Raw genomic sequence first — 16,387 nt, forward strand, 5'->3', positions numbered from 1 at the left:
CTATTGTTGCTGAGCGTCTACATAAGTTAAGCCTTCTCCATCCTGTCTTTATAGGAGATGTCAGAACAGTAAAAGCCAGTCCCAGACTGACCAGTTCCTGCAGCCCTGTGGTTGTGTGGCTTTGCAGACTTTAGAAAGACGTCTGTCGGTGCCTCTGGTCTCCGCACTTGGGCTGGTCAGAGGTGAATGCCATTTCTCACATTTTGCCCTGAGGGGCTGGAACCCAGGAGGTGTACATGTTTGCAGAGGTTTACAGAGAGCATGAGTTTGAGTGTACTCCGGGAGTTGGTGATGGACAGGGAGGCCTGGCGTGCTGTGATTCATGGGGTCGCGGAGAGTCGGACACGACTAAGCGACTGAACTGAACTGAACTGAACAGAGAGCGACTGACCAAGCTGGCCTGGAGTGGGGCAGCCAGCTCTGCCTCTCTGCACTAAGCCGCCCTCTTCACCTGAGCCTCTGGGTGGCTGCCTCTCAGCAAGAACATAAGTCGAGAACAGAAGCGAGGTCCCTACGTTGTTCTGGAGAACATTAGAAACATCAAAGCCTCTCTCAGACCACCAAGCACATCACATCCTGGGTACATATAAAGGACTCAACAAATTCTGGTGTCAACAGCTTAGGAACTATCCAAGTTAACTCATGCGTATGTTTATTAGTAGAGCAAGGTCCTAATAATAAAAGCAAGCCAGCAGTTGTCCAACATTTTCGTGTTGTTATCCTCGCCCTGCCACTCCAGTCAAGCCCCTTCATACATGAGTGTACACCTCACACAGCTGCGCCCCAGACACGCATGCACGTGCCTGAGTGATCACCAGATATATAGCCTCGTCCCAGATCTGGATCTTTTTCCATTGATGAGATTAGCCAGGTCCCATTTAGAATAAACAAATGTTTAACTATCCCCTTTTTGTAAATTACTAGTAGCTAGGTCAGAGAAGGCAGTGGCATCCCACTCCAGTACTCTTGCCTGGAAAATCCCATGGATGGAGGAGCCTGGTAGGCTGCAGACCATGGGGTCGCTAAGAGTTGGATATGACTGAGCGACTTCACTTTCACGCATTGGAGAATGAAATGGCAACCCACCCCAGTGTTCTTGCCTGGAGAATTCCAGAGACGGGGGAGCCTGGTGGGCTGCCGTCTGTGGGGTCACACAGAGTCAGACACGACTGAAACAACTTAGCAGCAGCAGTAGCTAGGTTACTGTTAATATGAACAAAAGATAGTATATTTTTAAAATTTGTTAATTAGAGATTAGGACACCAGTAATTGTTATCACATAAAATAAACTTGGTGAAGGGGGTAGTTTACCCCTTCCCAGGGTTTAGGAGTGAGTAAGTGATGGGTATTTTATTCTGATTCAGGTTCTCACTGGAGGTTATTTTGTCCTCCCTTGTCCCCAGTGGGCATTTAGCACTGTCTGGGTGTTTTTGATTGTTAGTGCTGGCATGAGGGGATATTACTATCCTCTAGTAAGTAGTGCCCAGGGATGCTTGTAAACATTCCGCAATGCACAGAACAGTCCTCTGAGACAAAGAATTAGCCCAAAGTGTCAGTGGTCCTGCCGGTGAGACACCCTGCTGTAAATTGTTAGGTTTATTTGCTGAACTGTATAGCGGATTAGCCTTTAGTTAGTTAGTTCACACTAGTGCTCATAATCCATTGTGTTCTGCACTGGGCCTTGGTACCCTGACCAGGATTGGGGTGAGCTCCAACCATGTGTGAAAGCCTGAGTTAGGCAGCTGATGGAAACACTTGGACTATGTTCAATGGGCCATAGAACGGCCAAAGAAAATGGAGAACTGACATGATAATAAGTACCTAGGGTCACGGGAGGGGGTGAACAGTAAAAATGTGGTGTAGAGCCCAGTTTTCCAAGTGTGTTTTGAGACCACCGGTGGTGGCATCCCCTGGGAGCTTGATGGAAATGCAGACTCTCAGGCTTCCCTCAGACTGACTGAGTCGAAATCTGCATTTCTGCAGGATACCCATATGTGTCTGAAAGTTAAGCACTGGGTAAGCGTTTTCTACTTGGAGGAAAATATATCTCCATTCAAACTGTGGCTCTGACTCTTACCAGAGGTGTGACCTTGGCGACGTTATAAAACCTCACTGCACCTTAGTTATTTTGCCTGTAGAAAGGGGATAACATCACCTACCTCTTGAAGTGGTCGTGACAATCAAACAGGCTTATCTGTGCCAAGGACTCATCACATGGTAAAAGCTCAACGAACTGAGCTGTGATGAATAAAAAGAAAAAGAAGGCTAAAGTAGAGAACCCTTTGGTTGTTCAATTGTTCAGTCGTGTCTGACTCTCTGTGACTCTGGACTGCAGCACGCCAGGCTTCCCTGTCCTTGACCATCTCCCAGAGCTTGCTCAAACTCATGTCCATTAAGTCAGTAATGCCATTCAACAATCTCATCTTCTGTCATCCCCTTCTCCTCCTGCCTTCAATCTTTCTTAGCATCAGGGTCTTTTCTAGTGAGTTGGCTTTTCGCGTCAGGTGGCCAAATTATCGGAGCTTCAGCATCAGTCCTTCCAATGAATATTCAGGACTGATTGCCTTTAGGATGGATGGGTTTGATCTCCTTGCCATCCATGGTACTCTTCAAGAGTCTTCTCCAACACCACAGTTCAAAAGCATCAATTCTTTGGCGCTCAGGTTTCTTTATAGTCCAACTCTCACATCCATAACATGACTACTGGAAAAACCATAGCTTTGACTAGACGGACCTTTGTCGGCAAAGTAATGTCTCTGCATTTTACAGAGAACCCTAGGGAGGCAATTTATGTCTTAAACCTCACAGTCATCATCACCAGACAGTGCTTGGACTCTGTAAATCTGATTTCTTTGAATAGGAAAATAGTGCAACCTGGAGTGTCATAAGCTTCTGTAGACTGTGGTTCTTGTCAGCAGCCTAGTTGGCAGAGAGTAGGTGGGTCTGGGGACCAAACAGCCAGAATTCCTAGACACATTCCATCAGCCCAGCCTGAGGCACACTGCCCTGTTCATTCTCTAATTTGAAAGTTAACATAGTAGGAATCTTTAGGACACTGAAGAGGAGAAAGGCTGTGGCAGACAGGAAGTATCCGATTTGAGGAAGGAGACCACGAGAGTTGAGTCCTCATCTTACTGGTAGAGTTTAAGGATGGGAAGGAGTCTTCAGATTCAGTCCACTGAATGCTCAGGTTTCAGGGCGGTCCCTGGTTTTTTTCTGTATACACGTAAAGGTCTGCTGAAATTCGGCTCCACCCACCGCTCCTGCGCCTGCCGCATCACCCCTGACAGCTCACAAGAATTACTTTTTGGAAACAGGAATCTTTTATGAACCAGAGGGAGGGTAAATACTTCCAGTATGAGATAAAGCAGAACTTGAATCATATCTGCAGGGTCCAGCAGAGTGTCAGCAGCCAAGATGGTAAAAGAAGAAAACAAAGAACAGAAAAAGGGAAGGGCTCAAGTGGAAGATTTCGTGCTGCAGAATAAGATTAAATTAATAATACTGACTAAAGTTCCTTTTGAAAAGGGTTTAATTTAGACTGTATTATGTTCAGTCATGAGCGCCCCTCTAAGTATACAGGTTGTGGGAGGTGATTTGTCTTCTTAGTGTTTTGCAAGAGAACATTTTTTAAATCTTTGATTTAAATCAGAACGGGTTTGCATTATTTTCTTTAATCTTCAATTATAAAAATGTTTATTATCACAAACTTTAGAAAACTTTCAGGAAATACAAAGATGAATGGCAATCACACCAAACCCAGAACCTGCCAATCTCTTACTCAGCTATTATTTATCAAGCACCTGTTGGGTGCCAGGGACTACATGGTGCTGGACAGACCCTCATGGACAAGAAGGCCAAGTTCTAACTTTCTCTGAGCTTACAGTTGGGTGACTACCTGTTGATGTGTTTCCTTCCAGTGTTTTTTGTTTGCCCTTAGTACCTGGTAGCCAACCATGGGAGTTAGCATTCCCGGTACTGCTGTGTGATGGACCCTGTTTTGGGTGGTTTGTGTGTTTGTATTAACTCAGTCCCTGTGACAATGACACCATTATGAGGGAGGAGCTGTTATTCTCACTTGAAAGATTGGGAAATGGAGTCTCAAAGAGGTTAAGAAACTTGCTAAAGATCACAAAATCCACAAATGCAGGGTGTTGATTAAAACCATTAAAAGCCAGGCAGCCTGACTCCAGAGCCTGACCTATTAATCACTGAGCTATCTGCCTCTCATAATATTTACAAAATTGAGATCATACAATATAGACAGTTTTGATTCCTGCTTTTAAATTGACCATTACGCTGAGCATCCTCCTGTAACGTTCATAAATGGTCTATTATCTCTTACCTCCAAAAAAGTACAATTTTAGTTCATTTGTTTAATAGGCTCATGATGAAATAAGTGTAAATAAAAATGTGATAAGTACTCTGAATGGCTTATTATTATTATTTTAATCCAATATTTTTAAGAGGAGTTAGGATGGACAACTTACATTAGGAAATTAAACATTTTGTGGCTTATGCATGATTTCACATCAGGAAAACAAACCCAGCTTTAGATAAAAGGCAATGGTGATGACTGTTGTATAAATTAGACATAACATGGAATAGTGTTAGAGCCATTGGATGGAAGAGAGAGTGTGTTGTCTGGTGGATGGTTGTGAGGCTCAGGTTGCCTGCACAGGCTTTTCACAGACGAGGTCCACTTGTCGGGGAACTTAACGCAGCTCTTCACCGCTACTTTCATGGTGAGCCATTGGGATGTTCTCTGTGCTCTCTATAAGGTATTGGTTACAGTAACACTGCACCAGGAACATCATGTCTGCAGTTAGGAAAGGTACAAATTCTTGAACTGTAAAGAGATTTCAGCTAAGAAATAGAAATTTGAAAATTGATGTCATAAGAGACATTTGAATTGTGAAAGTGGTAGTCACTCAGTCGTGTCTGACTCTGCAACCCCATGAACTGTAGCCCTCCAGGCTCTTCTGCCCATGGCATTTTCCAGGCAAGAATCCTGGAGTGGGTTGCCATTCCTGTTTTCAGAGGATCTTCCTGACCCTGGGGTCGAGCCTGTGTCTTCTTCATTGCAGGCAGATTCTTTACCAATTGAGCCACCAGGGAAGCCCCTTGTAGGCATTTGTAATTGTAGGGGTATCTATAGAAAGCATGAACTTTCTGTCTCACCCTGGACAAATTACCTGGCTTCTCTGAGCTGTAGCTTTCTCTTCAGGCTGATACTTGCCATCTGTAGTTGGCATCAGGATGAAAGAAGTCTGTCCATATGAAACACCTGACATGGTGCCCAGTGCTTGGTAGAGGAACTATTAATGGTCATTGTTACTATTGGCAATTAAAGATTAAAAGTTTTAATCTTCTTTTAAAGCACCTAGCCTTATAACACAGTGGTCAGGAATGTACATGAAAGCCAGACTGCTTGGGTTCCAACCCTGGCTCTGACTTCTTCCGAGCTGCGTGGCCTTGGGCAAGGCACGTAACTGCCTGTGCTTCGGCTTGTTTCTCTTTAGAACTGAAGAGTTACCGTACCTGCATCTTAGGGTAGTTGAGAGGTACATGAATTACTGTACGTAAAACCTGCAGAACATTTTGGATCAGAGTGAACACTGTATGAAAGCTTGCTGTGATTATCAATCGTATAGTCATTGATTCAGAAAAAGATAAAATATTATACCTTACAAAGTAGGTGTCTTTGACAATTTCCCCAGCTGCTGTGACTTCTTACTATTTGATGTAGCAGTATAACTTGTTAGATGTTTGTGGCTCAGGTATAGTTTTTCAATTCATAGTAAAACTTGAATTTTAAATTTAGTAATGTCATTGTTAATATCTGAATGAGCCAAGTTTTCTGACTAGGGACTATGTTTAAATATAATTTTTTATTGAGAAATGGCTATTCTGGATGTGGTATATGTATACAATGGAATGCTTCTCAGTCATAAAAAAGGATCCATTTTTGTCATTTGCTGCAACAGGAGATGGACTTGGAGGGTATTATGCTAAGTGAAATAAATCAGAGAAGGATGAAAACTGTATGATCTCCTTTATATGTATAATCCCCAAAATACAATGAACTAATAAATATAACAAAAAAAGGAGACTCACAGAGAACAAACTTAGTGGTTCAGGGGGAGGTGGGATGAAGGGGAAGAGGATAAGGGGTGCACACTGTTCTGTATAAAATAAACTACAGGAAGGTACTGTGCAACACGGGGAATATAGCCAGTACTTTGTGTGAACGATCAATGGAGTGTAACCTTTAAAAACTGTGAATCACTATATCATACACCTGTAACATATAATGTGTGTGCTTAGTTGCTCCGTTGTGTCCGACTCTGCAGTCGCGTGGGCTGTAGCCTGCCAAACTCCTCTGGGATTTCCCAGGCAAGAATACTGGAGTGGGTTGCCATGCCGTGATCCCAGGGGATCTCCTCGACCCAGGGATCAAAGCTGCGTCTCTTGCATTGGTAGGCGGATTCTTTACCACTGTACCACCTGGGAAGCCAACATATAATACTGTATAGCAACTATACTTATTGGAGAAGGAATTGGCAACCCATTCTAGTATTCTTGCCTGGAGAATCCCAGGGTCGGGGGAGCCTGGTGGGCTGCTGTCTATGGGGTCGCACAGAGCCCAGACACGACTGAAGTGACTTAGCAGCAGCAGCCGCAACTATACGTCACTTAAAAAAAATAAATAAAAAGGAAGAAAAGGAAAAAAGAAAACTGACCATTCTGAAATGTCCTTTTGCCTCCTCAGATTACTCAGAGTTGGGAGAGCTTCCCCCACGATCTCCACTAGAACCAGTTTGTGAAGATGGACCCTTTGGCCCTGTCCCAGAGGAAAAGAAAAGGACATCTCGTGAACTTCGAGAGCTGTGGCAAAAGGCCATTCTACAACAGATACTGCTGCTCAGGATGGAGAAGGAAAATCAAAAGCTGCAAGGTTGGTTTTCTTTTTTTAACACTAAACTGGCCTGATGGTGGTTTAATTGGTCCTAACTCTAAAGTGAGACACATCAGACATAGATGTGTTATTAAAAAGAAAAAAGCAAGGGACCCCAACGTACATAAATACACATATTAAATGCCTGTTTTACTTTTTTAAAGTAAAGTTAATACCTTTTACTTTCTGGAGATTTAATGATAATTTCACCAATTGTATTAAGTTGAATCTTTGGAGAGGCATCCTTCAAATGTAAGGTTTAACTCTCTGAAAAGTGTCTTTTGTTTTCTTCTCTCTCTCTGTCCCTGCTTTGTCCTCTGCTATAGTCTTTGCCTGGGTATTAGGTATGAACAGATCCTACATAAATCATTAAAGTTCATAACCTCACTCTGTACTTTTTTAGTGAGTTGCAGGTAACCTGAAAAACAGAACTAGACTTCAGGTTAGCTGAGTTCTACCTGTATTGATATTCAGGTTTTGTATAGACTGACTCATTTAATCCTGGTGACAACTCCAAAAGTTAGGTAGTAGCCTGAAGAGAAAACTGAGACTCAGAGCAGCTCCAGGGTTATGTTAGTGCCAAACTGAGACATGAAGTCTGAAGTTTAGATTTTGTTCATTTCCTGATTCCAGTAGTCATTTGAATCAATAAGTATTATTTTCAAAGTAGTGGAGAAGCTATGTTTTATAAAAGTACCCTGGTTGTATAATGGAACGAACATGGGTCTTAGAATACAGAGAGTTGCCTGAATGTAAAAATAAGGAGGCTTTTGGTAAAGGGAGGCTTGTCCATGCTGACCCTGTCCAGAGCAGTTTTGGAATTCCTTTCTGTTTCGTTGAACTTGCTGCTTGACTGCAGATCTTCATCTTTTATTGTAATGTTTTTAGAGAACTCAAAGTTAAGATATCAAATCTGATGAATAAGATTCATTGTCCAAAGGAGTATATCATCTTTGACCAAAAGCACAGAGTCAAATACAAAGTAATAAGCCCTTTGGTAAGAACAGTTGAACAGTTGGAATGGTCTATTCATGGGTGGCATGGCCTCTCCAGTACCCAGTATTGAAGCTGAGAAAGATAACTCGTCCCATGAGGCTACTGTGGAAAGAGATGCCATGGGAGGGGATGTTATAGCAGTGAATGCTAAGTTTTCTCCCAAGTCTGTTTTTCTATCATTTTGTTACATGTTCTTGAAAGTAATTCTAAAAGCAGATGTCTAAAAGAGATTTGATAGTGATGGCATCGTTGAGTGTTCCATCAACTAAATGACAGATTTGGAGCAGAGTACTTAGAGTCATTGGATGTTGGTTGGGACTTTTGTTAAAAAGCTGAAAGGCAATTATATTCATCATGTAGCCCATAAACCTTGATGCTTATCCTCTCCAGTCTTCTTGCAGATGGCAGCCGCGGGAACTCAGAACGTAGTTGTAAAATGTAAAGGATACTGGCTGCCTTCTTGCGAATGTGGGGAAGAATCGTGACTGTAATTGATGATACAGGATCAGATTGCCATTGTGGCAAAGCTTTTGTGAAGCTGTGCAAGTGATGACCAGGCCAGCTAGAATGGATGGGTAAGGGTTCCCTAGGGTACCTGGAACACCTTGCCGGGTGTTGCATTGAGTTCAGTAGCCCTTGCCAGCATCCTTATTTGCTGCTTCCTTACTTCATCCAGCAGAGTTCTGTCCTGTGTGGTCTCATGTTTTGAGTCTATTTCTTTCGTTACTTCTATAAAATCCAGCATACTTTTGTGGTGAAAGCATAATAAACTTGCTAAATATCATTTAGGAAGCATGTGTCAGTGTGTATAGTACCTATATTGCTGAGGAGAATAATCACCGATAAGAGCCTGATCGTGAATCATTTAAAAACATTTAGTAGGTTTTCTTGGGGTGACATGAGGGGTGCAGAACCTTATTATTAAATGCAAAAGCAAGATTTGACAAAAACCAGCCAGAAGTTCACTAGAGAGAATCATTCTAGTCTTTTTTTTTTTTTTTGCAGCTGGGATGCAGTTGATTAAGGGTTCAGGCTGAATTGCATGCTCTTTGGGAAAGAAATTAGAGGAACATATACAAGGAGTTTTTTCCCATGATTAAGGCTTTTTCTTGGCTTTGGAATGCATGGATCAAATATTTATTATTATTCTTGGAGCATTACATTCAAGAAAGAATCATACCCTGTTGTCTGAACCTACTTCACTTACTTGTTGATCATCGGAGGCTGAATTGTGATTTCCTCAAAGTTAAACAGTTGATTTTCAGTGGTGTTGGGACTGAAATGCAAGACCTGTCTCATGGGCCCACAGTCCTCTGCAGCACCCTCTGCAAGGCCATTTTCCCCAGTTATGCATGATGGAGCGGCCTGATGCTGGACAGTAGTGTGACTCACCACAACCATGGGTTTTGGTCGGCACTGTATTGCTTTTGGAATGAGGCGTATACTTAATGTTGCAGATACTTGTTGTTCAGGTGCTAAGTCCTGTCTGACTCTTTGTGAGCCCATGAGCTGCAGCACACCAGGCTTCCCTGTCCTTCACTGTCTCTCTGAGTTTGCCCAAACTCATGTTCTTTGAGTCAGCGTTGCCATCCAACCATCCCATCCTCTGTTATCCCTGTCTCCTTCTGCCCTCAGTCCTTCCCAGCATCAGGGTCTTTTCCACTAAGTCGGTTCTTCACACCAGGTGGCCAAAGTATTGTAGCTTCAGCTTCAGCGTCAGTCCTTCCAGTGATTATTCAGGGTTGCTTTCCATTAGGATTGACTGGTTTGATCTCCTTGCAGTCCAAGGGACTCTCAAGAGTCTTCTCCAACACCACAGTTTGAAAACATCAATCCTTCAGTGCTCCGCCTTCTTTATGGTCCAACTCTTACATCCATACTTGACTGCTGGAAAAACCGTAGCTTTGACTATATGGACCTTTGTCAGCAAAGTGATGTCTCTGCTTTTTAATAACACTGTCTAGGTTTGTTACAGCTATTCCTCCAAGGGGCAAGTGTCTTTTAATTTTGTGGCTGCAGTCACTGTCTGCATTGATTTTGGAGCCCAAGAAAATGAAATCTAACTCCACATTTTCCCCATCTATTTGCCATGAAGTGATAGGACTGGATGCCATGTTCTTAGTTTTTTGAATGTTGAGTTTTAAGCCAACTTTTTCATTCTCCTCTTTCACCTTTCACCTTTCACAAGACATTCTTTAGTTCTTCTCTGTTTTGCTATTAAAGTGGTATCATCTGCATATCTGAAGTTGCTGATATTTCTCCCTGCAATCTTGATTCCAGCTTGTGCTTCATCCAGTCCAGCATTTCTCATGATGTACTCTGCATGGAAGTTAAATTGGCAGGGTGACAGTAGACAGCCTTGACGTGCTCCTTTCCCAATTTGGAACCAGTATGTTGTTCCATGTCCAGTGCTATCTGTTGCTTCTTGTTCTGCTTACAGGTTTCTCAGGAGGCAGGTAATGTGGTCTTGTATTCCCATCTTATTAAGAATATTCCACAGTTTGTTCTTTTGTCCTTTGTACCGTGTGATCCACACAGTCAGAGGTTTTAGCATAGTAAGTGAAGCAGAAGTAGATGTTTTTTTGGAATTCCCTTGCTTTCTCTATGATCCAGTGTATGTTGACAATTTGATCTCTGATTCCTCTTCCTTTTCTAAATCCAGCTTGTACATCTGGAAGTTCTTGCTTCACGTACTGTTGAAGCCTGGCTTGAAGGATTTTGAACTTCCTCTTGCTAGCATGTGAAATGAGTGCAGTTGTGCAGTAGTTTGAACATTCTTTGACATTACCTTTCTTTGGGATTGGGGAGAAAACTGACCTTTTCCAGTCCTGTGGCCACTGCTGAGTTTTCCAAATTTGCTGGCATAATGAGTGCAGCATTTTAACAGCACCATCCTTTAGGATTTGAAGTAACTCAGCTGGAATTCCGTCACCTCGACTAGCTTTAGCTCTGTTCATAGTGATGCTTCCTAACGCCCACTTGACTTCACACTCCAGGGATGTCTGACTCTGCACACCATCGTGGTTATCTGGATCGTTATGATACTGTAATGGTAACACAGTGAAGTTTGAGTTTTAATTGAATTATAACTGAAGATATTTTTAAAAGTTTGTTTTTTTCCTGGTTAAACAAATACCACGTTTGTTATAAAAAAATTAGATAGTGTAGTTTTTCTAAAATTTCTACAAGTTTCAGTTCAGTTCAGTTGCTCAGTTGTGACCGACTCTTTGCAACCCCATGAATCACAGCACGCCAGGCCTCCTTGTCCATCACCAACTCCCAGAGTTCACTTAAACTCGTGTCCATTGAGTCAGTGATGCCATCCAGTTTGGGTGTCGTTTAATTACTCAGCCTCCCAGCCTCTTAGCCTTCCTTCCCTTCCTAAGCTTTCAAGAGATGGCAGCAGTCAGAGGAGCATCTTGTCTGTGAAGTTCAGTTCAGTTGCTCAGTCATGTCCAACTCTTTGTGATCCCACGGACTACAGCACGCCAGGCCTCCCTGTCCATCATCAACTCCTGGAGTTACTCAAACTCAGGTCCATTGCATCGGTGATTCCATCCAACCATCTCATCCTCTGTCATCCCTTTCTTCTCCCACCTTCAGTGTTTCCTAGCATCAAGGTCTTTTCAGATGAGTCAGTTCTTGGCATCAGGTGGCCAAAGTATTGAAGTTTCAGCTTCAGCATCAGTCCTTCGAATGAATATTCAGGACTGATTTTCTTTAGAATGGACTGGTTGGATCTCCTTGCAGTCCAAGGGACTCTCAGGAGTCTTCTCCAGCACCACAGTTCAAGAGCATCAATTCTTCAGCGCTCAGCTTTCTTTAGTCCAGGTCTCACATCCATACATGACTATTGGCAAAACCATAGCTTTGACTAGATGGACCTTTGTTGGCAAAGTAATGTCTCTGCTTTTTCATATGCTGTCTAAGATGGTCATAACTTTTCTTCCAAGGAGCAAGTATCTTTTAATTTCATGGCTATAGTCACCATCTGCAGTGATTTTGGAGCCTCCCAAAATAAAGTCTCTCACTGTTTCCCTTGTTTCCCTATCTGTTTGCCATGAAGTGATGGGACCGGATGCCACGCTCTTAGTTTTCTGAATGTTGGTGAAGGCCAGGGAAGCCTGAGATGCTGCCGTCCACGGGGTCGCAGAGAGCCAGACACAACTGAGAGACTGAGCAACCAAGTGTGTTTCATCTCACTTAGTCTTTATAGGAGCGACTCAATGAGATAGTGGCGATTCCTATTTAAAAAGTAATTCAGGGTGCAAAAATCCTGTGCCCTGCACACCCTACTCTGCTGCCCTGGACAAAGAAATGGACCTGCTCAACCTCAGTCTCCTCCAGAATTAAGATCTGGGGCCAGGGAGTGTGTGTTTATGGGTTCAGGGGAGAGCAGACTTATTCGAGGTGCATGCTAACTTACCATTGTCTCTGGGACTAAGAAGAACTCTTTGCCAATAAACAACTGAGATGAAATGGACAAACTTATTGAAAGATGCAATTTATCAAAACTGAAATAAGAAAAAAAAAAGTCTGAATGGCCCTATATCTGTTAAAGAAATAAAAGTTGTATTAAAAATCTTTCACACAAAGAAAACTCTAGGTCCACACAGCTCCACTGGATTCCATCAAATATTTAAGGTTCCTGATTGATACATCCCTAGAAAACAGTGTGTCATTCATCACAGCAAGTTCTGCAGTGTGTCCTAGAACAGTAGAGAAAGGTGGGGGTTTAGGCCCACTATGTCTTCTGCTCGGGCCTTGGGTGTTGAGCCCAGTCTTCTCATTCAAAAAACCCCTGCCTCAGATTCATGTTGATGTATGGCAGAAACTAACTTAAAATTGTAAAGCAATTATCCGTCAATTAATAAATAAAAATGGTGTTTTAAATATTATTGAAGAAACATAAAAAAAACTTACCTCAGAGTGTTGTTAACATTAAATGTTACTAAATATAAAGTACTGAAGACATACAGTATTTGTTTTTTATTGTCATGAAGAAGACAAGTTTAGCAGCTCTGCAGAATCCTGTATATCGGCCCCTGCTTAGCTATGTCTCCTACCTGCTTTCCCAATAAACTCACAGGTCAGACAGGGGATGTGCTGTGGAATGGGTGTGGGACTGACAGCATTGCCCCTGTGGTCGGAATAGGAATTAGTGGTTTGGTGGGAGTCAGACTGTCAGTTTTAGTCCTTCTTAGAATGCCCAGTTACGTTTCTTTTCTTTTATTGATCCCCCCACCTCCAGTTTGGTGATTCAGGTAGAGTTCTTCCTAATGGACCTGTAATCTGAAAAAGGTAGGAAGTAGTAACTATCTTCATATATTTGAGAAGATGCCATGTGAAAAAGGTAGATTTACTCTGTTCAGCCCCAGGCAGCAGAAACGTGAGGAAGGGTAGATGTTGGGAAGGGTAGACGTTATCAATACTTAAAGGAGGTTTGGCTCTAAGTAAGAAGAAACTATTCTCCGAGAGCCTCCCCTAGTTTAGGTGAAGTTTTGTTGAGGTCTAATCCTGCCAGGCACGAGGAATTCTGACACACAGTTCTTGCCTTTGACATGTTTACAGTTAATAGGGTACCTGTGGAGATGGATAGGATTGGATAGGTGTAGTATATTTTAGCAGTAGAGCCAACAAAATCCATCGGGGATGAAGGAATAAGAGGAATCAGGGATGCCTCCTGGGTATACAGCTTTTTCCATGATAAGAAAGCTGGGCGGGAACTGGTCTTCATCTTGGATCTGTTAAGCTGGCTGCAGGCGTCTCAGTGGTGGTGATAAGCAGGCAGCCTTGCTGTGAGACGGGAGACACAGCTATAACTCACTAACGTGCTCTTAAATTGTCTGTTCTAGCCTCTGAGAATGATTTGTTGAACAAGCGCCTAAAGCTTGATTATGAAGAAATCACTCCTTGTCTTAAAGAAGTGACTACAGTGTGGGAAAAGATACTTAGCACTCCAGGAAGATCAAAAATTAAGTTTGACATGGAAAAAATGCATTCGGCTGTTGGCCAAGGTAAGCCTAACTGGGAATCAGTCCAGTTGGCCTAACCCTTCATTGATGACTGGGGAGAAGTATGGAATAAAAGAAATTTTTTAGGTTCAATTTCAGTGACCATTTCTCTTCTGTTTATCATGTCTTTACCTGATTTGTTTCCAGATGTCTTCATCACAGTTTCTCTTAAATTACGATTTCTCTTCATTACGATTTCTCTTAAATTAATTAAGGAAACAGGAAGAAGAGGGTACACCTAAGGGCATAGTTGCCTACAAGCTGTATAATGATGTGACGATACACAGAGTTAAATAGTAAACTGACAACAAGTTGTGTACCTTCTGTCTGGGTGCCCTCCTCAGGTCACAGTGTCCAGCCCAGACTTCAGGCAGGTAGACTCGGGTTTGATTGCGCTTCTGCCAGTTACTTTGCAGAGTGATCTCAGGCAAATGGCTTAACCTCTCTGAGCCTCACTTTACACATGTGTGAGATGTGGGTGACAACAGTGGCTGTTGTGAGGAGCCACTGCAGGTGTGTGCTCTGCTGAAAGGCTGTGGAGTGTGGGGAGCCTGTGTTTTCAGTGTGATCTGCTGACTGGGTGCTGGTCTGGACAGTTGCTTATCCAAGATAAGTGCAGAACTTGAGATTCAGCATCTAGAAACTTCCCCCGTGATTTAACAGTGATCCTAGTGGAAAAAAGTGGTCATGTATATTTTGTCAGTCTTATTTTTTTCCCATTGCTAATTCACTGTATTTTATCAAAGTATCAGTCCGTAAGGATTGGAACATTTAAAAAGGAAAAACTGGTCCTTCATTGGAACATTTCAAAAGAAAAAACTGGAGGTAGTTTGACTTCCATTTTAGAGCTTATGGATTCTTCTTCAGTGATTGTTAGTGTTCGAGTAACACAAAACTATTTATTTTAAAATGTGTGTTAATATCTGCTGGCAAGATAGGAAGTTTCCTGAGTCTAATCTAGTTCTGCTGCTGCTGCTGTGTCACTTCAGTCGTGTCCGACTCTGTGTGACCCCATAGACGGAAGCCCACCAGGCTCCCCCGTCCCTGGGATTCTCCAGGCAAGAACACTGGAGTGGGTTGCCATTTCCTTCTCCGATCTGTGAAAGTGAAAAGTGAAAGTGAAGTCGCTCAGTCGTGTCCGACCCTTAGTGACCCCACGGACTGCAGCCCACCAGGCTCCTCTGTCCATGGGATTTTCCAGGCAAGAGGACTGGAGTGGCTTGCCATTGCCTTCTCCGGATCTAGTTCTAGTGCACCTGAAGTCTTGTCAGTCTGGGCATGAATAACCAGGTGGTTAGAATAAGGGTGGTAAATCTTATCTTCTTGCTGCGACAGCAATTCAGTAAACCAAGTTGCACATGCATATTTATCTCTGCTAGTAAATGGAACAAAGCAGCTTTTCTACTATGGTCTCTCTATTAGGTATTATCTAACCTTTATCTGAGTTTTGACAGCTTAAGTTTTAGTAATAATATACCACTAGTTATAACTTGCCCCTTTATATGGTTAAGGAGACTTGGACCTAGAGATGTTGAGTTATGGGCCCGGGACCACAGAGTAGGTTGCATCCCAGGCTGCTAGAGTTTTAGCCACCATTGATGCTGCCCGAGGTGGAACTAGGCCTTGGCCGTGCTGTTCTCGGAGACCAGAATTGTGGGTGCTGAGGACACAGGTCCAGTATCAGCCACAGTGGCCGTGGCAGTTGTCCTCATCTTTCTGGCCTCTGGCTTCCAGAATGAGAGGTGTGGACCCTGCAGAGGATCTCACAGCTTTCTTCCAGGTCATATATTCTTTGTACAGTAATGGTTGTTGGAGGCTTACCATTGCATCAACTGGCCCCAGATTGCCATTTTGAAAAAAGAAAGCAGAGAAAAGAATGAGTCCTGTCTTTCCCTTTTCACTGTTGATTAGATGATAGTCTTCAGGTGGCTTTACTTTTGCATAGGTAAATTGCATGGTTCTGTGACAGCAGTCCAAATGTTTGAGCTTCTTAGGAGCCTGGCACCTGGACATATAGTGGTTTTCATCATGCATTTACAAGAGGAACCAAATAGAAGTACTCTAGGTACTTGGTCAGGAAGAACCTCTGGAGAAGGGCATGGCAACCCACTCCAGTATTTTTGCCTGGAAAATTCCATGGACAGAGGAACCTGGTGTGCTACAATCCATGGGGTCACAAAGAGTCAGACATGATGAACTCAGCACAGTATCCAGAACCTACATGATGAAGCTGATGATAGAGGATTGGACAGTTTATACTGAGGTGAGCTGCCACATCACTTTCTGTGCCAAGAACTTTGTATCACTAATTGTAAAAGGATTATTACTATTCCTTTTACTAATTCTAAAAGGAAATTGTTATTTGTCAGTTACTGAGCTGGTTTCAACATGTAAGATCTAACACCTCCAAACAGATGAC

General features: G+C 42.8%; 1 protein-coding gene across 8 annotated transcripts in view; it reads left to right on the forward strand.

Annotated features, from left to right (window-relative positions):
* Positions 1–16,387, forward strand: part of TBC1D1 (TBC1 domain family member 1) — a 235,683-nt gene that overhangs the window by 179,111 nt on the left and 40,185 nt on the right. For all 8 annotated transcript variants that reach the window (XM_055434927.2, XM_055434930.2, XM_055434929.2 and 5 more), the window contains 2 exons: positions 6,773–6,958; positions 13,810–13,971. In XM_055434927.2, coding sequence (XP_055290902.2) covers positions 6,773–6,958; positions 13,810–13,971 — 348 coding nt within the window. The remainder of the gene's footprint in view (positions 1–6,772; positions 6,959–13,809; positions 13,972–16,387) is intronic.

Source organism: Moschus berezovskii, chromosome 5 (assembly GCF_049115385.1).
Source record: "Moschus berezovskii isolate FMDL1 chromosome 5, NW_MosBer_1.0, whole genome shotgun sequence".
NCBI lineage: Eukaryota > Metazoa > Chordata > Mammalia > Artiodactyla > Moschidae > Moschus > Moschus berezovskii.